Source organism: Chrysemys picta, chromosome 7 (genome assembly GCF_011386835.1).
Source record: "Chrysemys picta bellii isolate R12L10 chromosome 7, ASM1138683v2, whole genome shotgun sequence".
NCBI classification, from domain to species: domain Eukaryota; kingdom Metazoa; phylum Chordata; order Testudines; family Emydidae; genus Chrysemys; species Chrysemys picta.
The window spans coordinates 114362810-114388209 of record NC_088797.1 but is presented as its reverse complement, the minus strand read 5'-3'; the positions used below and the strand labels follow the sequence as shown (position 1 = coordinate 114388209).

The following is a 25400-nucleotide window of genomic DNA, read 5'->3' as shown; positions in this document are numbered from 1 at the left end:
CTAAATCGACCCTCTAACAAATCGCCCCATTAAACAGCCAGATCCATATTCCCCGATCATATGTGACGCGTCTGCAAACTTTTTTTTTTTTTTTTTTTTTTTTTTTTTAACTCTCCACTTGATTTTGGAGCCGTGTAGCTGTCCGCTTTGGAAACAACCCTAAAATAAAGATGGAGTGTAAACAATGCCTGGTAACTCCTAAAAATGCTACTGCTGGTGACAGGGGATATTACTGGGAAAACCCAGAGATGAAAAATTTCCTTCGGAATTTAACTTACACCTCCAGTCACTGATCTTTCTCTCACAGTTTGATGCAGGGACTGCTATAAAAATTACCACCCCTCCTGGATAACTGAGCACAATTCTGATTTCCACCAAAAAATCAGTTCTCTGTTAATGCTGCCCCAGTAATAATAAAAGATTCGCCGGTGCTCCGATCTGGGAGACATTTGCTACCCAGCAGTTATTAAAAAGTGGCTAAATACGTGTAGCCATAAATGGATTTGTGGATACAGAATATGGACTTTTTAAGAAGTGCATGCCCGCGTTGGACATTACAGCTTAGTTAGTACCTTTGAGCTCAAGGAACTTGATTACACTTACGAGTCAAAAAATGGCAAACGAGAACCACAGGGAGACGACTGAGAACTGTGTGTAAGGAAATCCGGAATAGGCAAGTTTTTATTGCGCTTGAATTCCGCCAGCTTTCTGCGGGAAGCCACGTGAATTGCAACCGGCGTTGGCTTGGACTTTAAGCTATCTTGAAAATCTCTCTTCTTTTTATTTCCACACATCTCAGTTTGGAACAGGGGCAATCATTAGAGGGCCCAGCCCTGCACTGATTTCTCAGACAAAACTCCCCCCTGAGCTCAGGATCGGGCTCACGGGATTCTTTCTTTACTGAAAGCCCTTTGGTTTATCATTAATATTCCATCCTCTTTCTCTTTTTTATCTAAAGAGATTACATATGCACAAGGGTTGGGGAACTCCTATTCTGAAAATCTAGCGTAATGTAGCTGCAGTGTCGTTTTTTATATTAACACATGGGGAAATGATACTTGTTATTGGCCAGGAAAATACTTATTCTTGGTCCGAAAGGAAGCAAGCCCGCGGCTTAATCAATTGAATCACAGTCCTAATTTAAATAAACAACTACAGCGTTTTGTCTGTTTTTAAAACCGGTGTAAACTCAGCTATTTCATTGTGAATCCAAAGCTGTCCCATCTGTTCAGAACCATAGGTCCAGAAAGGCAATCGACTTCAGAACATCCACTAGAAAGGATTTTTGACATTTTGCATCGAACATATCTGATGATAATTTTGGTGTTTTAAATATAAGACGAAAGTACACCTAATTCTGTCGTCATATAGATATAATATATTTCACTCTCACCACATAAATACAAAACATCCAAATATCCAAAAACATTCAGAACAAAAGTTAGTAGCAAATTCTCGGCGCTCGATTCATTCATTATTTTCTCCACTATTGCCTAGAAACGTCAGACGTAAATAATTCACAATAAAATTACTATTTTGTTTTGTGTCCTGCTCTCTCTCTCTCTCGCTCTCCAGTTCTGTTTTATAGTTAATTCTCTAAACTACAGCAACCATTCCATTTTTTGTAATTATTTTTGGTTAAGGTTTGGTGGCACGTATTTATACAGTTTGTAAACGCCTTATATTAAAGGTTAAAGAAAGAAAAACTAAACAAACAAATTAGCTAACTACAGAATTCTTTTTTCTGACAAATTCAAGTACTGAAACTTAATATGAAGTAGATCAGAATGCTAGAGTTGGAATAAACACCTTGGTGGATGGAGAAAAATAACTTTAACAAGTATGCAAAAGGACAAACAGGATTGTTACATGGATGCATTTTTAAAAGATATGTTCTTTATATTTTACTTTAATTTTAGTCGAAATGTAAGTAATTTGTGAGAGTATTACGGAGGGAGGAAACCCTAAAGATGTTTAATTTGGATACACTTTGAAAGTATTGGAAACTCAATTCGAAAAAACTGCCATTCCAATAGGTATAGATGCAATCCCGCCACCCTCTCCCCCTTACTTTTCCTTATTTAACATGTTTACTTTTACAACATTTTTATGTTATTTTTTGGTTCGAAGAACTAGCTCTTGAAACTAAAAAAAAGGGGGCGTTGCATTATCTCGAAGTGAAAGATTGTTTTTAATAAAAACAATCTAAAGCCACTGTTTTCTGTATCCGCATTTAATGCACAGATTTTAAAGGCAGTCTGTTCCGATCCTTACAATATTCAAGATTTTAAAAAAAAAGTTGATAGACTTTTTTTTTTCTGGATTGGATCTATATCAAGGGCAAATATAAATAAAAACGAGGATACTAAACGGTTAATGTAGTGCAGTCATCATATACATATATGGGGCCACAAAACCTTGAGCAAATTTGTGCTTAGAGTCACTGAAGTCTTGACAATACATTTAAATCCACCTGATGGTTCCATTTCTATGTCTGTTTGGAAAGGACTTCCCCATCGGTTGGCATTGGTTTAATTCAGAATGCAGTCAAAATGGTTCTGATTAAACTGCAAACAACTCCCCCTTCCCATTTCCCCCCTCCTCCCCAGTCCGTTTCCCAAATAAAAACGTGGATCATCGTTAGGTTTGCATTGGTGTGATTCAGAATGCAGTCAAAATGTTTGGTTTTGAGCTGCCTGCAAACCTCCCCCACCCTGCCTTTCCCCCCTCACACCCCCCACGCTAAAATAAAGGGGTCTCCATCACTAACAGTGGTGCTTCCCGGCTGTTTTGTCTGGAATCCGTTTATTTAGCAGCTACACTCGGGTGAGGTGTTTGTCCACTTCATGGTTTCTCCTCTAAACATAGTTCCGTTCCTTGTTGCATTCGGCAATGAGTCTGGCTAGGAAAGCATGGTCGTGGGGGGGGTGTTATGGCAGGATGGTGTGTGGAGGGGGGGAATGAAGGGAGGGCTGATGAGATGCTAACGTGTCATTATTCCATAAATATCGCCACAAATAGATACTATAAATATAAATACATGGAGTTACTCAGAGTCAGTCCAGGGCTTTTTTCTCAGCGCCTTCTTTATTGTTGGTCCTGGAGTAGGGCTCGAAGGCAGAGGAGCTCAGGTACCTGGCTGACAGTTCCTGCAGGTTTCCTGCCAGAGATCCGGCCATTGTCAAGGGATTAGAGGACAGGCGGCCGGCCACCGAGCCCAGGAGGGTGGGCACGGGCAGGCTGAAGAGGTTATGGCCGGCGCTGGGCGAGGCGTGGAGTCCCGCAGCCTGTGGGGGCCCAGCCGCGCTGCTCACCGCTGGCGGGTGCGGGGAGCCGCCCGCGGTCCCTGAGCTGGTGGTGCCCGTGGTGCCGATGGTGAGGCTGGGGGCCCGCAGCGCGGAGCCCAAGGCGCTGGTGGCGCAGGGGGGCAGGAGGCCGGGCAGTCCCGGCGGGGAGAGCAGCCGGCCTTGCTCCAGGAGCCGGAGGACGCTGCAGGTGGCGGCGGTCTCCGACACCACGGACCTGAGCTCCGAGTCTTTGCCTTGGTCCTTTTTCTGTTTCGTGCGCCTGTTCTGGAACCAGACCTTTACCTGGGGAGAGAGGCACAGGGTGAGCGGGGCGGAGGGCCCAGCCCGGCGGCCAAGGGGCTCGGGGATTGCGGCATTTCTCCATTCCCCCACGCCCCGGCCCTGGGGCTGGACAATGAACGCCGGCTTGACCACTCCGAAATAGGGGGTTTACACTGCATCGGAGAGTCTGGGGCCGGGGGAGGCTTAGGGAGTTGAAATGAACCACTCAGCAGCACTTTTTACGAAGGGGGGGGGAATCCTGCCTAGGATTAATGAGCTCTGACTTTGGGAGCTGTGTAGCACCGGGAGGCACCTTAAAGGGCCCGGGTTCCCCTCGCATGCAGACAGCAGAAATATCGCCGTGGGTTTCAGTGGTAGCAGGATCGGACTCTTTAAATTAGTTTTATTTCAGAGCCAGCCTTAAACTTGGAGCGGGTGGCACACTCCCCCCCTCCCGGAACAATCCAGCAGGCCCCTAAACTGCACACTCCTTTCCACTTCCCTCCCTGGCAGCGTGGCGTTATCGGCTCATCCAGTGACAGTAACGTGGTTCTTCTCTCTCGCTTCCCTTCCAGCTGCCTCTCTCACGCCAAACGAGAAGGTCATATCAGAAGCATCTCATAGCAGGTCAGAGCCCCATTGGCCCCTTTAAATATGATTTTAACTAAAAGAAATACAATCTATATTTCTATAGCCTCCGAGACTGTTTAACTTGTCATACCTGTCCCACGGCAAAGAAAGGCTAATTAGCTTGTCAGCGGGATTTATTACACCGGCTGATCTTTTAACGACATACCAAACCGGGCTTTAGAAGTTTGTTCTTTTTTCGTTGACTTTGGGGTTATTCCCCCCCCCTTGCACTTTTAATTGTTCGAACGGACATAACTATTCACTGACCAGTGCACAATCATACAGGGCACTCTGTTCACTGCCCTGTCAATAACTCCCCCCTCATCCCCCAAAACAAAAAGAGATGCAGTCTCACGGGGCAGAACCTTTGCTATTGTCCACCAATCTATTTCCTGTAATAACAGGTAGGAATGAAAGATAAATACACCAGATTTTAATTCAGGGGCACATACAAAAGTAGGACTATTTACCAGCTGTCTATTTTCTGTTATGAAGCACTGGGGATTTTCTAGCGTTTTTCCCCAAAGCAGCTAATAATACAATTATTTTTTCTCTGTCGCATTACATTATCCTTCCCTTTCGCAGAGTATCTTCTATACAGTATTTCCTTCCCATGTCCCCTCCTATGCCAGACACTGTTCCATACACTGGAGGAAGAGATCCGGGGACTCTAAATTACAGAGGGAATTGGTTCACCTTATTTTGCAACAGAGGTTCCGAGCGAAAAAAAAAAAACCCTCTCTCTCTAAAAAGTTAGAATCTCTAACTTTTTAGAGGAGAGATTTTTTTTCGCCCAGAACCTCTGTTGCAAATAAGGTGAGCCAATTCCCTCTGTAATTTAGGGACCTGACCTGCTGACCTGATTCTTGTGAGATGCAAAGAATACTTTTTGTTGTTGTCAAATTTGCATTTGAAAACTTAAAATATGGCCGGTGTTGCAACCCCTCCCCGCCCCCACGCCAGGTAAAAAGGAAATTAGAAACAAAACAGAGTTTGTAGATTAGTCAATTTTAACGCAGCACGATTCCAGCTCCCTTCATTGCCAAATTGCACATGGACAGGTTTTTTCTCTGCGATTCTGTGAAAACACCTCCCCGCACTCACACACACTCCAAACATAAACAAACAAACAAACAAAAATCAATGTAAAGCACATTAGCAGGCAAAATCAAACGAGAAGTTTAGAGGGGCAAGTAAATATATCGAATAGAAAATCATTTATCATCTCTGTACTTGTTGATTATATGCTTGTCAGTAGCGTACTTTTTTAAACTGTTGAAAAGGGCATAAAACTTAATTCGAATCCACCCAACAGTTCATGGGAAGCATTGGAGCTGTGCAAACAGTGACAGCTGCCTGCATGCGGACTTGTGTTATGAAAGGTGGTTTGCATTGCTTACACTCCATCGCCTTCCAAATCTGGACACCTCCCACCCCCACCTCTCAGCCCGGAATTCAATGCCACATATTTGGAAAGCAACTCCCCCCCCCCCCCAGCATCATTCTGATAATGCACATTGTGTACTGAATGTCTCATCAGAAACCTCTTCGCCCTCATTTATTGAGTTCCAGAAGAGATTTGCTACATTCTGTAGCTCAGTTTGTGACCAAACCAAGTTGTCAGCTACTTTAAGCCCCAGTATTTTCTTTCAGGGTGTAGCACCCCCCCCTCCTCTCTCTGTAAGCCTGGGTGTCAGGTTGTGTCTGAGGGTGAATATTCACAGATCACTGTGGTTATGGGTGGGGAAATGGTTTGCCACAAAGAGTGCGCCTGTGTCTGCCAGGAGGCCTGTGATCCTGTGTGAACCAGGCAGTGGGCTCTGGAAACAGAAACGTTTGCCTGTCTAGTCGATGTAAGTCTGTGAGCAGGTGTTTATGTGGACGAGGCTTCAGCTGTATCCCTGAGGAGTGTGTCTGTGCTGGGACTCAGGGAAAGGGGGAGGGGGAGGGGAAGAGGTCTCAGAGGTGCCCAGCAGCAGGTGCTTTCTCTGCACTACCTGAGTTTCCGAAAGATTGAGCTGCCGGGCCAGTTCGGTCCTTTCCCGTCCCACCACGTATTGGCACCTCTGGAACTCCATCTCCAGCCGGTACAGCTGCTCCGCGGTGAAAGACGTTCGGGTCCGTTTGGGGCGGTCCAGATCAAGTCCTTTAGGCAGAATAATCTCTCTTATTGAACCTTTGGCATCTGGCAAAGAAACGCGCAATCACTTTACACCAAGGAACCGCTTTCGGAGCAACGCAAAGAGCTGCCGGGCAACTCACCCAACGCCAGGATCGCTTAGGTTAACCAGGCAGCAATCGGGCTGGTAAAATCAGGGCATCGCATGGGGCTACCGTACCCAGGAAAAAAGGAGGCGCTCGGGTCAGAGATCTGTAAATAATTCCCCCAGCCCGACTTTCTTTTTAAGGGCGTTTAATACATTTCACTAATTGATCTCAGTGCTGTAATAAACACCAACCGTTCGTGGGCCCTGTTCACTGTCGGGTTATTGGTTGGTGCTGCTGGGTTATTGTTATTATTGGCTAGCAAGCCAAAACGCAACTGTACAGCCGTTCCTGGGCAGGACCATTTCGAGTTTACAAAATGTTTCGTTTCACCATGGGGCGGTTTGGGATTTTAAATGCATCTCGCCCCCTGAATGGCACGGGAGAGGCATAGTTATGGCCGATTCTTTCCTCTTTAAAAATGCCAGGAGGGTAAGGGGGAAAAAAATTAAAACAAACCACACAGAGAAGCCTCACTTTTATTTGAGTACCGGCCTAAAGAAAGCAGGACAAATCTTATTAGCACAACTGTCATGCTAGAGTTAGATTCAGATTACACTAAAGCATTCCCAGCCTTGCTTTCCGTAATTTTACCTCCATAATACACTTTAAATCATAGATAACCACATCATTTCAATCTGACCCCTCTCTGGGGTCAATCGGTCGCGCAAGGATTAATTATTGTTTACAAGGCCTGCTTTGCACTAATTTTATTATAATTCTATTCCCCTCTTCCCACACACCTTAATAAAACGGTAATTTCCACGGGTAATTTGTGCAGAGCACTATAAAATCATTTCATTAGTGGACCGGGAAATGATCCGAAGGATGGGGAGGAGGGAAATAAAAACAGTAAATATACAGAAACCCCATTCAATCCCTCCTGTCTTCTTTTTAAAGCTATGTAAACAGTGATTGTTTAACAAATAATTCTTCCACCGTCAATTCCACCTCACATTATGGACACCGGGACAGAGGACACAGCAGAAACCCCTACATTTTATATATCCCCTCCACACACACAAAAATAAAAAAATCCAAACCCCCCACAAACAATACAAATGCACCCAGATGCAAAAAGTGAAATCCATTATTTTCTCCGGGCGTCTCCTTTCTAGTGTCCGAGGTGTGCAGAAGCAGCTAAAGCAAGGACTTTCACGTGGGGCAGGGAATTGTAGGTGTTACAGAATTTAAACAGCGATCGCTGTTTATTCATTGCATTGATCAAAATCCACTCGGACATACCGTTAGCCCCGCCGAGGGGGACTTTGACACTTGCAATGCTCTCTGGAGAAGAGGGCACCGTTTGGAAAGTCTATGGCGAATCCAGAAAGGCTGTAAATAATATTTCACAGCCACAACGGTTGGTGTTTAAGAGGCACCAAGAAAAAGTGGAAAACAAATGTAATGCAGATAAACTTCTCCCATGAACCAAAGGAGTACATTAATAAAAGATACCAAAAAAAAAAAAAATCAGACCCTATAAACCAGCTCTAGACTTAGAACCACTTGCCACTGGAAATATTGCATTACAATCTACAGCGGTATTTCCCCCTCTGCATCCGTAGTAAAAGAGGAACATCTCGAAACCCCAACATATTTTTTTTATATAAAAATTCCGATCTCTCGCTCACACACACGCAAAATGCCTCCAAAACTCCTACCTCTAACTAGGATCCTCCTGCAATAGTCCGGGTCTGCAGAACTAGATTTACTTTTATTACAATCTTCCGAAACGGCCGAGGCAGAATAAGTCCCTTGTTGATCCTTCAAAAAAGAAGTAGAAATATTTCCTTCAGACCCTTTGCTTTCCTTGCCCTCTTTATGTCCGTTCTTCGAGACCCGGTTCGCTTCAGCCTCTGAATTGCATCTAACGTCCATTTTGTCTTGTTTCCCAAACATGTAGTGCAATAAAAAAAAGAAAAGAAAAGAAAAGTCTAGATTGGATATTGCACAGCCTGCGGTCAGGTCGGTGGGGATGTGGAAAAGCCCCTCTCGCCAGGAAGGGTCGGCTTTGATCCCAACAGAAAGGCAGCTTGCTTCTTCCTCAATCCCTGCGTCCTAATGTGACTGTCCAGCTTCCCTGAGCCCCAGTGATCAGGTACTCAACAGTACAACTCCAAAATGATTTAATGTCTGCCTTATTACAGAGACATGTAGTTGTTAGACACACAGAGGGACGCGCATTCGCTGTTTCAATTGATTACGGGTAATTTTGCAGCCTCCACATTTAGGTTACCTCATGAATACACTAAATTGTTTGGATAATATATCAGATCGTAATGGATGGTTTGTGTGCTTGTCCCCAATCAAGTAGAGTTTAGCCAGTGAATAAACTGAAATGATTGGTCTTGCTTTCAGGAAACACACAATCAAAAGACTGAGACTTCCAGAAAGGGGGGGCGGAAAAAAAAAACTTTTGACAAGATTCACCCTGAATTGTTAGCACCATTAGCAGCCATTATTAACTTTCTTCAGTCTGCCTTTGACCCTCCAGATTATATAGTGGCTTTATCCAAGACACACCAAATAAATCTGAATAAAGCTGCTAGGAAAGGCTGAAAAAATGCAATTGCAGAAAAGCAGCCTGGAGTCTAAACAAAACAAGCCAACCACTACACACAAAAAAGTTTTCCTCTGGAGTGGGTCTATCCAAGGAAGTCGAGGATCAGCCCAGCAGAAATCCTCCTGAACACATCTCTCCACAGACAGCCATCTTAAACTCCTACCTCTCCTTAATTCAGTTCAGATGCTTGCTTTCTGTGTGTGTGTGTGTGTGTGTGCTAATTCTGCACCTTCACAAACACTGAACCAATTGGTAGAGCCTGCTCATTGAAGGGGGAAAAAAAAAAAAAAGAAAAAAAAAGAAGCCAGCTTTGTGTTCAGAAAGATCCAGGAGGGGAGAGAGGGAGAGAGAGAGATAGCCCGTGAAAAATCTCCACTGCGTGATCTACTAAAGGATAAAAAAAAAAAGTTTTACCCTGGCTATTTCATTGTCTCTGCTACAATATCTTTGAGAACCGCAACAGCCAGTAATCCAATAAGACCATTGATTAGGCTACAATGATTCAATTCAAGCAAATGGCCTTGTGCAAAGAGCATGCTCCAGCCCTTCTTGTCACCTTGTAGGGCAGAAGCCCTCTTCATGCTGCTCTCCTTATTCATTCCTTTATGGGAAATGTAGAGCAAAAGGAGTGAAAGATGGCAATTATCTAATTGGACTATTAACAAACAATTCTCTGAGTGTGGCTGTCTGGCAATGGTGCTTGGGCGGGGTGAAAGGCCACATGTTGCACTGGCCCCATTCACAAAGAGTTTAGGGGCCGGAGGGAGAGAAAGAATTTTCTTTGAGAATTTTTCACACAAATCCAGGAGTGTCAGGTTTTCCTGTCTCTCTGGGTCTGATTCTCTGTGTCTGAGGGGTGGTGACTGGCATCTTTACCCAGCTGAAGGTACTGTGCAGACCATTAACATTGCAAACAGCATAGCAAGCCAACATCAGATTGCAGCACCCTGCCCAGTTATGTGCATATTGCACACTGCTCAACTTCGTGGGTCTGATTCTGATCCTAGTGGTGTAACTGCATTGACTTCAAAAGAGTTATTAGTGATTCATGCTGGGATAATTTAGGGCAGACCCTTGATCTCTGGCTTAAGTTTAAACTAGTGTAAATAGGCATATTTCAGACCAAGAAATAAAATCAAATTTAAAAAGCGGACGCAATTTACACACACTTCAGATTATTCTGTCTCTAACAAGTATTGTTCAATAATTGCCCGGATCATCTGAACTAGATTTTTTTCTATTATAATTCTCAGACGTCCCAAATGTAGATAAAGAAGTCACTCCTGAGACCTGGATCAGCTCCTGTGCTTTATATATATAATTAATATATATATTATGCAGAATGTCTCTAGCCTGGAACAGGTTTCTTTCTCCTTAAAGCAAATGAATTTCAGCAGTTTCTGACGGTTTGTTATTATTAGTCATTCTTTGTTCTGCAGTAGTGGCTAGAGCTTCAAATCAACTGGAGGCCCTATGGTGCAAGACACTTTCTAGATATTTAAGGAGGAAATAATTCCTTCCCCAATCTAAGAGCCCAATCCTGTAAGCTGCTCCATGCATGGATGCCTGCACAGGAAGTTGATAACAGACATATCAAATGGCTGTAACAAACAAGCAGAGAGGTTAGATAAGAGAGCAAAAGGTAACATAGTAGGAATATATTTTTGCATAAATGAGGTATATGCACAACATGCAGGTAGTGAGTTATATATCTATATGGTTGAGAAGTGTGGCAGTAGCAGTCCTGGCTGGCCATCTGATTCTAAAAAATTCTGAATCAGACTATTATTTTAAACATTTGTACATAATAAAGGTCCTAAGACAAAGTAGGTAATACAGTGTTTTCCATAAAGATCTATTGTGAAATGTAGAGAGAGAGAAATTATAATTATATTTGTAGAGGTGTGTGGGTGTGTGTATGACATTTCTCCCCCATGTTTTTAGTTATGCTAATATCTAGGCATATAGAATAATAATAAACAGGTAGTTATTCAACTCAGTTACACTGTGTGAGGCAGGGTATTTGGAGTTTAAACATCAGATGTATGTGCCATTATTCTGCCTTTCCTGCAATAAAGCACCTGATCTAAAGACCAGCGGAGTGAATGGGAATTTTGCTTTAAATGAATGATCTCCTATAGACCTGGCTATAAAACTTGTTTGTAAACATATAGGTAGCTCTATGTAACACTATTCAGAAAAAATGTTTTTCCCCTCTTAAGTCAGCTAAATTTGCCTGCATACATTTAAAATACAATCCAGATGCCTAGGGAGGTTGTGGAATCTCTGTCATTGGATTTTTTTTAAAAAAGGTTAGACAAACACCTCTCAGGGATGGTCTGGATACTTTTAGTGCTGGCTCAGTGCAGGAGACTGGACTAGATGACCTATCGAGGTCCCTTCCAGTCCTACATTTCTATGATTATACTTTCAAAAACCATGAAAATGTCTGGAGTGATAAATGATGGGAAGAATAAGAAATAATCATGGCCCCAGCCTACTTTTTAAACTCTGTGGGAACAAACTTCACCCACATGGAACCTAATGATTTTAATGGGGGTCCACCCATATTCACTACATTGTAGGATCTGGGCCAATGTTTGTAAACACTGACTATCTCAGAGATCACTTATTAATTAGCTCCCCAGTCACCAAATTTGCTCTCCCCAACACATCTTACTTTTCCCATTACACTTAAAATAAATTTTAATGAATGTTACTTCTCTCCAAGAACTGAGAGAGATGGAGCCTGATTGTACTCTGATTGGAATTAGCATAAATCCGAATAACTCTATTCGGAGTGCAGAGCTGTGCACTTTACGCTGGTGTGAAACTGGAATTAGTAATATCAGGATCAGACCCAATTATCAGTTTTTTTTTTTTTAAAAACCTTCAAAATGATGACCAAATGCACAATACATGAACCCACAGTTCATTCTCTGGAAAATAGATTGTAATATTCCTTGTAGAACATGCTTTTGAAAAGCTTATATTAGTCTATTAGCTAGGTTGATAATACTTAAATACATTGATCTACTAGATATACTACCACATTGATGGTTCCCTGCTCCCCACAGTTTATCTTGTTTAGTATAAAACCATGTGACAGTATAAAGTTTAGCTGCTGATTATGCTGCTTTTTTTGTCTGTATTCCTACTTCCTTTCCTTCAGAAACACAGAAAAGCCTTGATTTCTATTGGTTTCCAGCTTTTTCTTTGTCTATGAAATATTCCTGGTTTAGGAGGTCTGAAGTACCAGAGCCTCTCTCATAGCTGATCTTGCAGCCAACATGTTACTGTTTATTTTAATCTGTGTGACTTGCTAAACTGCTGTTGAGCTATAGTCCTTATGCCTGGAAAAAAAGAAAAAGAAAAAAAAAAACTCAGCAAAAGGGTCTTGTGATGTAACCCACTTAGTTTATTGTGTAAAACAGACTCTTATTGGAATAGTGTTCCTCATAGATCTGAGTTTCTGACCATCTAGAGAGCCTGGTCTGAAGGTTCTTTGACATCCAGGGATTACAGGATCAGCGCAAATAGGCTTTTTCTTTGTTTGGAGTTTACAGTCTCATTTGGTGATGACACTTGTCTCAATTCAGAACTGAGATGGACAGGTGAAGAGGCAGTGGATCTCTAGAGGCAGCTGAAAACCACAGCGCTTATGTGCAAATTCTGTGGACTAAAGCCTACTCCAGATGCAGCAGAGGGCGAAGGAACTTGTAACTCGGGCCTGCACACTTTGCTATATATCTCTGCTCAACAGGGCATATGGGCAGGTTACATAGGGGAAGTAGGAGAGTCAAGGATGGTGGTACATGATTCCACATTATGCAAAAATGAGCGTCCAGTGGATGAGGTGGAACCAAACGATACTCCAGCTTATGAGCTAGAGTAAGAGATTCTGAGCAGGCTACTGGCCTCCTCCAGGGGACAGATGAATGAAAATATGGCAGGATAAGAATCCTGCTATCAATAGTTCCTACTCAGATCACAACACCCTTGTTCATTGTGACAGGCGAACACATGAGAAACGTATGAGAAACTTCCATGGCCATCAAGTTGTTATTTAATGGGTGCAGACCGTCCACATCACACTTTTGGAGAAGTTAGTCTTAGGAAGGCAGAGTGCACATCCCCATCTGAAGGGTCTCCTCTCTTTTCTACAGGTTCTGGTACTGTGCTCATCATTGCAGTATCTGAGCACCTTCCAGAAGTGCATTAAACAATGGGATTAACAACTGTCCAGTCAGGTTCATTCTTTCACTCATCTATTCCTTAAGAGTTGTTTTAACATATACATGCTGCTTTATGTTAGGGAGGGTACAATCTAAGAAGTGGCCCTTGCACTTGGGGTGGAAGGTGCAAGGTTAGTGATGGTCCTTAGTTCCTGTGGAAGTTCACTCCACAGTCCAGGACCTGCGAACACTCTGTTTCCTGCACAGATGAGCTTTACTCTTGCAGTGGAACGTCCCATTGTGGCTGAGGAGCCGAGTTGTCAACCACAGTCCTCACCCTGGAGCTTTAGGCAATCTTTTAGATATCCTGGGCCCAGGACATTGAGAGCCTTGAACTTGATTTAATATTCTTTGTAGAGAGCAGAGGACTGGTTTGATGTGCTCACAGTAGCCTATGTTGGTTTAATGCCCAGATATATCTTGTTGCTCTAGTCCAGAAACATGCAAATCCCTTTACCATATCCAAAGGATATGAGGTGATGAATTCATCCTACACCTAATGTTCGCAAATACCATTACATGTACCACAGCAAAGGAAAGACAATTCTATCAGTGGACCTCTGTCTCATAAAAAGACCACTTCACAAAAGAGGACTATACAAAGAAAGACACTGATATGAAACAGGTCACAACTCAGGGTTCCAAAAGGCATTTCTTAACAAACATCTGCACAGGGCTGTGATTCCTACCTATTACACATTGGTCATTCCATGCCTCTTCTGTGAATATGGGCTCTAAGCAGTTGCTAACTCAACTGTTTATATTAAATAATCACATGCAGAAGTTCTTAGCTACTCTCCTGAAGCAGTTACACTCCCACACCTGTTTACATAGATGCACACCAGCTTGCCAATCTGATACATAAATAAGAACTGTCTGGCTTTTTACTTCAGTGTAGACTTGCAACTATTTGCCAGATTATCTCTGCCTTGTTTCAATACAGGAACTAAACTGAACCCATTGGAAAGTAACAGTGACACTGTCCTGGACATGAGAAAATGTGAATCAAGATGCAATCTTATCTGAAGTTATAATAGGGGACGGAGAGGTTGGACTCTTTGGGTTTGTCTACACTGCAAAAAGAGGCCCACGGCAGTGAGTCTCAGAGCCTGGGTAAGCTGACTCGGGCTCGCAGGGCTCACGCGAGGGGGCTGAAAATAGCAGTGTAGACATTCACACTTGGGCTGGGGCTCAAGCCCTGAAACCTGGAGGCGGGTGGGTCTCAGACCCTGGGCTCCGGCCCAAGCCTGAATGTCTACACTGCTATTTTTAGCCCCATACCATGAGTCTCGCAAGCCAGAGTCTGTTGCCCTGGGCTTTGAGACTTGCTGCTTTTTTTAATTATTTTTTTTTTGCAGTGTAGCTGTACTCTTTGATCATAATTCCCAGCTCTGGCTCGGACTCACAGTGTGACGTTGAGCACAGAGCACCTGAGTGCTTTTCTTCCCTATGCCTCAATTTCTCCATCTGTAAAGTGGAGATGATTATCTTTACATACCTCTCACGGGCATTGGGATGGTTTATTTGTATTTGTAAATCAGATTAAACATGTTATATTATGTACAAAAGTATTGCTATATATTGTCCAAAAAGTTCACATATATACACCATTTCTACTCTAGTGGTAACTAGAATCTAATCCATGTGTTGACCAGTGGGAAAAAAAAATAAGATAATGTCCCACGTCTCCTATCGAGCAAATCTAGGGTGCTATCCTGCAAAGTTCCCATTAAAGTCCACTAGGGTACTCTGTCCTCCCTGCAGGGTCCGAGAAACAGGTATGCAAGATCAGGCCTGTAACCTGTAACACTACACAGAATATGGACCTCTTGAGGTGGACAAAGACAAATCTGATGGGATTGTAAAACAAACACGCAAACAAATGAAAAATCACCTTCCACTGGAATAGACTACTTAGCTAAAGCATACAAAACATCTTTGATATTAATGAAGACACTGGAAGTCAGCCTCTCTCCAAATCAGGTGCATACAGCCATCTTGAAATTAAAAGCAGTGATCTCTTTATTATTTCCTCCAGCCTTTGGGGAGTCAAAGACTCCTTCAGCTGGAGTATTTGTTTTTCTCCAGTGACTTTAGCAACAAAGGCCATTTGTAGTGTGATATTTTTCTAAATGGGTTGCAAACTGACCCCATAACAGATAGCAGCAGTGTGAGGGGGTGTCCACCCCACACAAAGCAGAACAGTTTAAATTAAGCTGGAAAAGAGTCAGCAAGCAATAAATCTTAATTAAAGATGAAGTTCAGCTGGGAAGTCAAGTATCAGAGGGTAGCCATGTTAGTCTGTATCCACAAAAACAACAAGGAGTCCAGTGGCACCTTAAAGACTAACAAATTTATTTGGGCATAAGCTTTCATGGGTAAAAACCTCACTTATAAAGTCTGTGGATGATACCAAGCTGGGAGAAGTTGCAAGCGATTTGGAGGACAGGGTTATAATTCAAAATGATGTTGACAAAGTAGAGAAATGGTCTGAAGTAAATAGGATGAAATTCAATAAGAACAAATGCAAAATCCTCCACTTAGGAAGGAACAATCAGTTGCACACATACAAAATGGGCAATGACTGCATGGGAAGCAGTACTGCAGAAAAGGATCTGGAGGTCATAGTGGATCACAAACTAAATATGAGTCAACCATGTAATACTGTTGCAAAAAAGCCAACATCATCCTGGGATGTATTAGCAGGAGTGTTTTAAGCAAGACATAAGAAATTCTTCCACTCTACTCAGAATTGATAAGGGCTCAACTGAAGTACTGGGTCCAGTTCTGGGCACCACACTTCAGGAAAGATGTGGACAAATTGGAGGAAGTCAAGGAGAGCAACAAAAATTATTAAAGGGCTAGAAAACATGACCTACAAAGAAAGATTGAAAAAAACTGGGATTGTTTAGTCTGAAGAAAAGAAGACTGAAGGCAGGACATAACTGTCTTCCAAAAGTTCTTCTAAAGAGGAGGATGATATTGTTTTCCTTAACCAGTGAGGACAGGACAAGAAGTAATAGGGTTAAATTGCAGAAAGGGAGATTTAGATTAGACATTAGGATAACATTCCTAACTCTCAGGGTAGTTAAGCACTGGAACAAATTAGCTAGGGAGGTTGTGGAATCTCAGTCATTGGAGGTTTTTAAAGAACAGGCTAAAGAAACTCTCTCAGGGATGGTCTAGATAACACTTAGTCCTGCCTCAGTGCAGGGGACCAGACTAGATGATCAATCAATGGGCCCTTCCAATCCTACACTTCTATGATCAGGGCAGTGGGAGAGGTTGCAGGGATTCATGTATTTTTATGTATGTCAATTTTAACCCCTAACATTTACTTTGAGCTTTGTTTTTTACAACCCTAAAATCAAAACTCAGCCAAAATCACATTTTGCCTTCTTTGGGGTCAAAACAGCACAAAACCTCTGAATGCCCCATGTTCTCAACCTGATGTCCTACACTGATGCACACTCAACATGAAATACGTCTCAGGCTCACTGGAAAAATCCAAAAACCTTGGCAAAGCTTTTGGGAAATCTAGCAGGAGTTTGATTTTAAAAAGGCAAAATAGGTGAGTTTATCTGATCTCTAGGTTTCATTAGGACTTCACTGGGAGCCGGAATTGCTCAGCATTTCTGAAAATCAGGCAGTAAGTCAATAATTGTTTAAGAATGGGGCCAAAAAGCAAATAATTATTTGAGACCAGAGTTTAAAAACAAGTGCAGCAAAAGCTCTTTATGGCTAAAGAATGACCTGACTGAACAATAATATAGGGCCTGATCCAAAACCTATTGTAGTTAATAGATCTATTAACTTCAGTGGGGTTTGGATCAGACTCAAAAAATTCATTGTTGTTTGTAAGAGGATAAATATTTGACTTTTCTCAGCTGTGATTGGAAGAGACCTTTCATTTCTTGTGTAATCTTAGAATAAAATGAACGGGGGTGGGGGTGGGGTGTCATAATTTACCTGCATTTTGGTTTTCGATAAACTCTTGCATGTGAGGTCCTTGAGTAAAATAAATAATAAGGATGTAAAAGTCAAAGTCCTGTTATGGATCACAAACTCATAAAGTGATGTGAAATAGAGTCATCCTAATAGGCTACTTCTCACAGAAGTAACTAACGTAGACCCCATGGATCGTTAATATAAGCAGCAGTGTTACCTTATGTTATAAGACAATTAATTTTTGAATGGATTGTAATTATTCCCTAGAAGTCCATATGAGGGACCCTCTAGCAAAGAAATGCAGGTCACACCAGTGAAGCTCACCAGGGAATCTCCATCCCCTGGTATACCCAGGCACCATCTAGAGGCTGGGATCACATAACAGCTAGGAAACCTGAGTTTACACTGTGTCCCTTAACACTAGCATGTCCAATAAACTCAGGCAGCACACAGAATTTGAGATAATGTGACAATCAACAGAGATGGTTGGAAAAATTTGAAATTACAACACTTTTTTTTTGCAATTTTTAAAATTAGGTTATCAAGTGGTGAGTTATATTTGTTTGTTTGCTTTTAAAAATTCATGAATAATTTCAAACCTGTTCCACAATTTTTTTCTGTATTTTTATCAACTTTAACAATTAGGAAACCTGGGTTACTGACTGTATAAATATTTGCCCTGAAACTCTTGAACTTTTAGGAGTTGACGGTTGGACCATATGAAAAAAGAATTTTACCTACATTTACTATACATTATTGGATTTGACCTATGGCTTGGGCGCTGGGAGAATTTTATTACTGTTACTAAACACATTCCTCAACTGGGCACCTATAATAGTTCGGTATACCTACTAATGACTTGTAGGGGAAAGTGGATGAAGCGTTAGCAAGAATGGCCAATATTACAGCTGTTTTGGTTATTAAAATCTGTGGAGGATTGTGGGAGGATTTGGGATGACTTCACCTTGTGATGGATATTTTACCTGATGGACATAAACAAACTGGGAGACTGAACAGCACAATGGGAGATTATGTTGATCATGGATAAATATAAGGTAATGCACATTGGCAATTATTAGCTACATTGCTCAAATAATCTGATGGGCTCTGACTTTGCAGGTGCCTCTGAGGAAAAAGACCTGCAGCATGAATCATCAATGTCTGTTTCTTCTCAGTTTTTTTTTTAAGGAAAATATGTTGCTTGGATGCTTTAAAAGGGGGATAGAAAAGAATGCAGAAAAGGCTATAATGATAAAAAAATATGGTATAGGCTTATGTTAATACTGTGTTCAGTTTTGGTCAATTTCCCTTATGAAATATATAGCAGAGACTAAAAAGTTCCAGGAAACATTGATGAAAATAATTACAGGAATGGTCGGATTTATAGATGAGACGAGACTGCAAAGCCTAGAATTATTTTGCATGGAATAGTGAAGAATTAGAGGAGACTTGATTGTGTCAATCAGAATTATAAAGTGTGCAGCGAACATTGATCAGACCTTCTTTTTACTTTGACACATACGAGAACAAACTCCAGATTAAATGAAAAGGCAGTAAATTTGGAATGAAAAGTAAATGCTTCTCCACACATACAGCCAACCTGTGGGATTTGCTACTGTAGAAAGCAAATAGCCGGACTTTGCTACTGTTGAGGAAAATATCCTGGCTTGATATAAAAAAGGACTGGTAATGTTATGACCACTTCATTATACAAGCTAGGACAATGATTGGGTTTATCAAATCTCACAGGATGTAAACTGATCACACGCAGAAGGCAGGAAAGACCCCCCTTCCCAAGCTCTCCACCGACGTACAGCATTTCACAATCCAACTCCAGAAGAATGTATTTTATTTGTTCTTTTGTTTTTGCTCTTCACTGAAGTATCAGATAATGGCTACTACCAGAAGTAGGAGACTGGATTTGATAGACTAATGGTGCCACATGGGAAACTAATGGACCATTTCTTCTTAGACACTAATAAATGTTTGTAGGCTACCTTATTTGTCTTCTGGAAAAAACAAGACTCTGTTCCTTGGGGGATGTAAGCAGTATACCCTGTGATCACTGTGGAACAGCAGCAGGGAAGAAAAGCCAGTCCATGTTAGATATAGGACTAGATGCTCATTTCTGCTTTTGAAAGCAAATAGAAGCGCATGTCTAGAGAGACATGGAAAAAGCTGGGGGGAAATATTTCCCCCAACTCATGGAAACCTCTCCACTAGTATTCTGCAAGGTTTAGACTTTGTAAATGCATAGATTCCAAGGCCAGCAGGGACCGTTGTGATCATATAGTCTGGTCTTCTGTATAACACAAACTATAGAACTTCCCCCAAATAATTCCTAGAGTTTATCTTTCAGAAAACCAGCCAATCTTGATTTAACAATGCCAGTGATGGAGAATCCACCACGACCCTTGGTAAGTAGATATGAAGGATAGGCAGGAGGGTGGGAGCTCAGGGGGGAAAGCTGTTCTCCAAGGTACTATGCCACCCACAAATCTGTGGGGCAGTCCATTACAATTTAATGCAGGTTACCCTATGCACTATGGAATCTGTAGAGGTTCTGGGGGCAACTGCCAGTGGAAGATTCCTGAGAACAGTGCTTCATCTGAACTGGGCTACCATGGAGCTGGAGGAAGGTCTAGGGGAAGCAGAAAGCAGTGTAAGAAGACAGAGATTTAATGCAGTTGGCTCTGGCCTTTGGCAGATCTTTTAGCTTCAAGATCTGCAGAATTTGGGGACCAAACTCCCTGGCCATTTTGTTGGCTGGGGGCCAACCCTTCCCCCCCATTGGGAATTCACTAAATTTCCAATTCCCAGCACAGAAATAACAGATTGGGGAGGTAACAATTCCTTGGGTCTAACTCTACTGAGTTCAAGGGAAGTTTGCCATTGACTAAAATAGGAGTTGGATTGGGCCGCAGTGACTTATAACTAGATGACATTGTTGAGAGAGAATTATTTGGCTACAAAGAGACAGAATCTCAATTTTCTTACAATCTCTCTTACAGACCAAACTTTGGAAAGTTTCCCATGAATGGGGAGAAAAAAGGCTTTACAATATTGTACCTGCTCTTTAATATTCAGAAAGATATAAATCTCAAGTTGAACTGTGTCTTCCGTGCCTCCGATTAGATGACTAGGATGTCTCTGTCACCCAGCAAGCCAAAAGGAGATGATGATTAGTTATTTGTATTACAGTAGCACCTACACGCCCAACATGAGATTAGGTTCCTTTTTGTTGTGCTTGGTGCTGCATGAACACATCGTAAGAGATAGTCCATGCCTCAAAGAATAGGCAAGGCAAACAAAAGATGGAAGAGGAAAAATTATCATGATCCCCAGTTTACAGATGGAAAAAATGAAGGCACAGAGAGGTTAAGTGATTTGCCCAAAGTCACAAGTCAAGTCTGCGGCAAAGCCAGAATTGACTCTCGGTTCCAATGGAGTGCTTTACCATAAAACCATCCTTCTTTTTCAATATTACTATAAAACAGATATATTTGGGTTTAGACAGATTTTCCATTTTGGCAGGTATCATCAGAATAATTTCAAAATAGGTAAGCGATAGTAATCATTCCCTGTTACTTAAATGGTCTGTGTTTAGAGCTAATTATTAAGCAGCACCAGCAAAACACATGTTACTGAAGAACAAGATACACAGACATTCTTGGAATGCTTTATTCAGAATCATGTGTATAGTCTAAATGAAACACTAGCCACTTTTGGCAGAAATTCAGCTGTGGAAACCCTTTCTGATTCAGATAGATCACAATCAGGTTCTGTGGCTGTGTGTTTGTCTGACAGTGGCTAAGTCCACTGATTTCAGTAGAATTGCTCCTGATTTACAGTGATACAACATCAGAATTAGCACACTGAATTTAACAAGTAGAAATTCCACTGGCCATACAGTATGCAGATATCCCCCAGGATTGTTTTTTTTCTTAAGCCTTTGTTTTCTTCTGAAGGGCAGAATTTGACCCTTCAGAGTCTATTCCTCCCCCACCACCCCTATTCACTGGAAGTAATTCATGATTCTATTGGCAGAACTCCTGTTAACGTCAATGGGAATTCTACACATTGAATGAAAGGAGAATGAGTCCATAAGTGTTTAAGAATTATGCTATTAAAATACTACAATGCATTTTATTTTTATTTAGTGTGCTTCATATGAAGTATCATAAAAATGCTTTGCAGAGAGAAGGTATAATAGGGAGACAGCAGTTCACAGAGTGGTGTAGAGTGACTGATTTACATGGAAAAGGACAAATGATGCATAAGAGGAGAGGAGAGGAATAGGAAAGCTGGATTTTCAAAATGGTAAAGATGCAAGCAACAGTCCTCACAAAGTACAGACATCAAAGGAAGAATGGAAAGATGCACTATTGAGGTGGTTTAAGCATCTATCAGACTAAAGCAAATAGGATGGTTTCAAGGTGATATTTGAAAACACAAAAGTGGCTTTCAGGCAGGGAAGGATGGAGTGAGTTCCAGCCAGCTCACAGTGATCAGTGAGGAAAGGGCCTCTCCCATCATTTTGGTCATCCCCTTGTTGATGCAGGATATTAGCAATCTTTGCCTGGGTTAGTTTTAAATGACTCCAGTGCTTGGGCTTCCACCACTTCAGCGGGATCACAGCAGTGTCATAAGGCTTGTTTGGGGGAACTTTAATATTCATTCAGACAACATTTCCCTTTGGTTAATTACATCCCTGTGATTAGCACACAGGAAAAGGCAGTTTGCTCAGGTGTATTTAGGGACAGAAAACCTCTTCCTGAGGTCTGGCTTTATTTTCTTTCCATTAAAACATTATAGCACTTTACATCTTCATATCATTATACAAAGTTTAACTAAGTAACCTACATGGGGAAAAGGAAGTATTATTATCCCCAGTTTGCAGATGTGGCAAAGGAGACGTAGAGAAGTGAAGTGACTTGCCTAAAGCCAGGTAGCAAATGAGTGTTAGCACTGGGATTAGAATTTAAGAGTCCCTCAGCTCCATGATCAGTGCACTTTATCTCTTGTAGTCCAGAGTAAACAGCTCACAGTCCACAGCTGACTGTAATGTAATCACAAAGCTCAAAATTAAACACTTGAACAGTACCAGACCTTTCTAGTTAATTAGATCACTCTTAAGGAATCCATGATCTAGGAGGTTTTAGGGGCAGCTCCTCCTGTCTCCCTCTTTGGAGACTAGATATGCCTCTCTAGGTGTCCTTAAAGTTAATTGTGGAAGCCACCCTTCTTGACACAGCAGTGATTTTACAACTGTGTTCCTTTAGAGACAGACAAACTGGGGAGAGAGAGAACTCCTGCCCACATCTTTTGCCGGAGTTATGTTCCTAACAGGGCCAGCTCCAGGCACCAGCTTGGCAAGCAGGTGCTTGGGGCGGCCACTCCGGAGAGGGGCGGCAGGTCCAGCTATTCGGCGGCAATTTGGCAGACGGTCCCTTGCTCCCGCTCGGAGCGAAGGACCTCCCGCCGAATTGCCGCCGCAGATCGGGATCGTGGCTTTATTTATTTATTTATTTTTGGCTGCTTGGGGCGGCCGAAACCCTGGAGCCGGCCCTGGTTCCTAATGACCTACTCACAGAGGCCAAATGGAAACACAATTAATGGGTAGTGTGGTTTTCCTAGCTCCACCCTCAATCCAAACTCCATCCACCCATGAAGCCAAAATAAGATGCCACTCACTGGGGATTCTGCAGTTCTCCATAATGGCCCAGATTCTGATACCCTTCCTCTGGTTTCATAGCATCTTCCTCTACAAGTAGTCCCTTTGAGATAGAGTGACCAGAACTGAAACTAGCAGTGCAGGTGAGGGCATAGTGGAGGGACTTTCAAAAGTGCCTAAGGGACACAATGATGTCATTTTTCTGAGTTGTTACAGCTAATTTAGATGGGGCATGAGCAGGTCAAATGAATCCTTCTAATGGGCCTGACTTTGCATTTGTCAACACTGTATTTCATTTTCCATCATGTTTCCCCCAGAGATCTTTCAGATATTCCAGTAGCACCTAAAAGCTGCAAGATCAAGGCTCCATTGTTGTAGGCACCGCATAAACACATAATAAGAAATGTTCCCTTTGCCATCTAATCCATTTAAATATCCCAAACAAATGGTAAGGAAAAGTATTATCATCCCTATTTTACAGATGGGGAAGTTGAGGAACACAGAGATTAAAGTACTTTCTCAAATGACAGAGGGAATCTGTGATAGACCTAGGAATTAAAACCAGATGTCTTGATTCACTGTCCAGTGTTTTAACTTCAAGATGATCCTTCCTCCGAAGTGGGGTATCTTATCAATCCTCCTGTGTTCCTGTGAGAGCCAGAGGGAGCAATAGTCAGATGGGTTAGGGTATGGTGCTATAAAATATGCAGATGACACGCATCACTGTTATCAGATAGTGTGAAATCTTTGCTTTCCTGCTACCTGGCTGAAATTGGCACTTGATAAGGGCAAGCTGTCAGCAGTTGAACCCATCTAAGCGAGGTGATGTTAATAGGCTGGGGGAAGACTTTTGAGAGGAAGTCTGTTATGTAGGAGGGGTTTTCCTCCGTTAATGAGAGGATATGTCTGGTTCAGCAATGGGGGTTAATTTTGGATCAGCTGTTGCTGGAGTTACAGGTAGCATAGTGACGGAAAGCACTTTCCCCCACATCGTTATCTGGTTAGATATTTGCTACCTTTTCTCTCTGCTGTAGATCTTATCGCACCTCTGTAATCCATGCTACTGTGACTTCTTGATGGGAGTACTGAAATATGATCCACATGAGGCTATACTTGAAGACTACTTGGAAGCTTTATCTTCTGCTCACCTCTTTGGTACTGTTAGTTATCGGGCACATTATTATACTTCTGCAATGATTGCACTAATTCTTTTTTGTGCTTTTTTGGTGCAATTCTAGGCATTGACTTTGTCCTAAATGTCTTTGACTATCAGGAAAATTGCCTCTCCTCCAATGAGACACCACACAGCAGCTGATTTTAGCAGGCATGTTCATGTACATAGGCCCTGATCCTGCACCATTAATGTCAGTAGGAGCTTTTACATGGATTTCAATAATTCTAGTATCAAGCTCGTAGTTTCTAGATTCAAATATCTGGCAGCTGACCCCCATGGATTTTTAATAGAGAGCCTTCAACTCTGGAATTCATTTCCCCTCCTTGCTCTGAGAGTGACTACATTTGTTAATATTCATCTCTTTCCTGGGCCTCTGGCCTGGTGGATTAAGTGTGGCCTGTTCTTTTTCTTTTGGGGCAAATAAATGTGCATTAGTGAGTAACGGACACATGTGTGGAGAGATGTTACTGTACTCATTTTAGAAATCTAATAACTATGTTAAGAACAGGAGTATTAAGAGTACAATTAAAAAGGCTTGTGAAATTCCAAACAGAAAATTAAGGTCAGTTTAGGCCATTAACAAGGGAGTAAGAAGAGTATTGAAAGAGACTTTGTCAGATCTATGCCAGATTGTCAACACATGATTTGGAACCTTAAGCTTCCTGTGAATATCAATACAAATCAATTATTTTTGTGAGCAATTGAACATAAAGAAATTCAAATGTGACCAAGAATATGTTTTTTTTAAACTTGTGACACTAGCAAAATTAAATGGTTGAAAGACACTTGTAAAATGCAGGGATTTATTTTCCCTTTAAAAAGGTTATATTTACAATAACATCAAGGGATTTCTCCCCTACCCCCACAAACACACTAGTTAAAATATTTTATTGAAATGAAAAGCAAATACAACAGGCAATGGGTCTTTGTCCAGCAAAACACTGAAATATATGCTTAATTTTAAACACATCAGTCATCCCAGTGATTTTGATGCTCACATGCTTAAAGACAACCTGTGCTTTAGTCCTTTGTTGGATTGGGGCCGTGATGATGTAGGTGTCGAATGAATCAAGATCATACTCTTCAGAGAAGATTTTAAATGCTCTTTGTTTACAGACAGGATTAAACATAGCTAACAAACTCACAGATCAAGCATAACTTTTATGTTGAGCCACTTGACATGTCTCTAGAAACTACCTACTGCTGGAATTTGGTTCTCATTGAAAATAATTATCCAATTATTTTAAAATGAAATAGAGTTGTGTGAAGACCTTGATGCCTAACTACAATTTTTTTTTAACTGAAAGGCCAACTTAGCACATTGGATAATGTACAGTAT

At 41.8% G+C, this 25400-nt stretch overlaps 1 protein-coding gene across 1 annotated transcript; it reads right to left on the bottom strand.

Moving 5' to 3' along the window:
• Nucleotides 1-757: 757 nt before the first annotated feature.
• On the bottom strand, nucleotides 758-9302 carry VAX1 (ventral anterior homeobox 1). Its single transcript, XM_005310350.3, has 3 exons — nucleotides 8129-9302; nucleotides 6197-6384; nucleotides 758-3590 (listed from the first exon to the last, which is right to left on the bottom strand). The coding sequence occupies exons 1-3, from the start codon at nucleotides 8364-8366 to the stop codon at nucleotides 3057-3059; spliced, it is 960 nt and encodes a 319-aa protein (XP_005310407.3). The 5' UTR covers nucleotides 8367-9302; the 3' UTR covers nucleotides 758-3056.
• Nucleotides 9303-25400: the final 16098 nt, after the last annotated feature.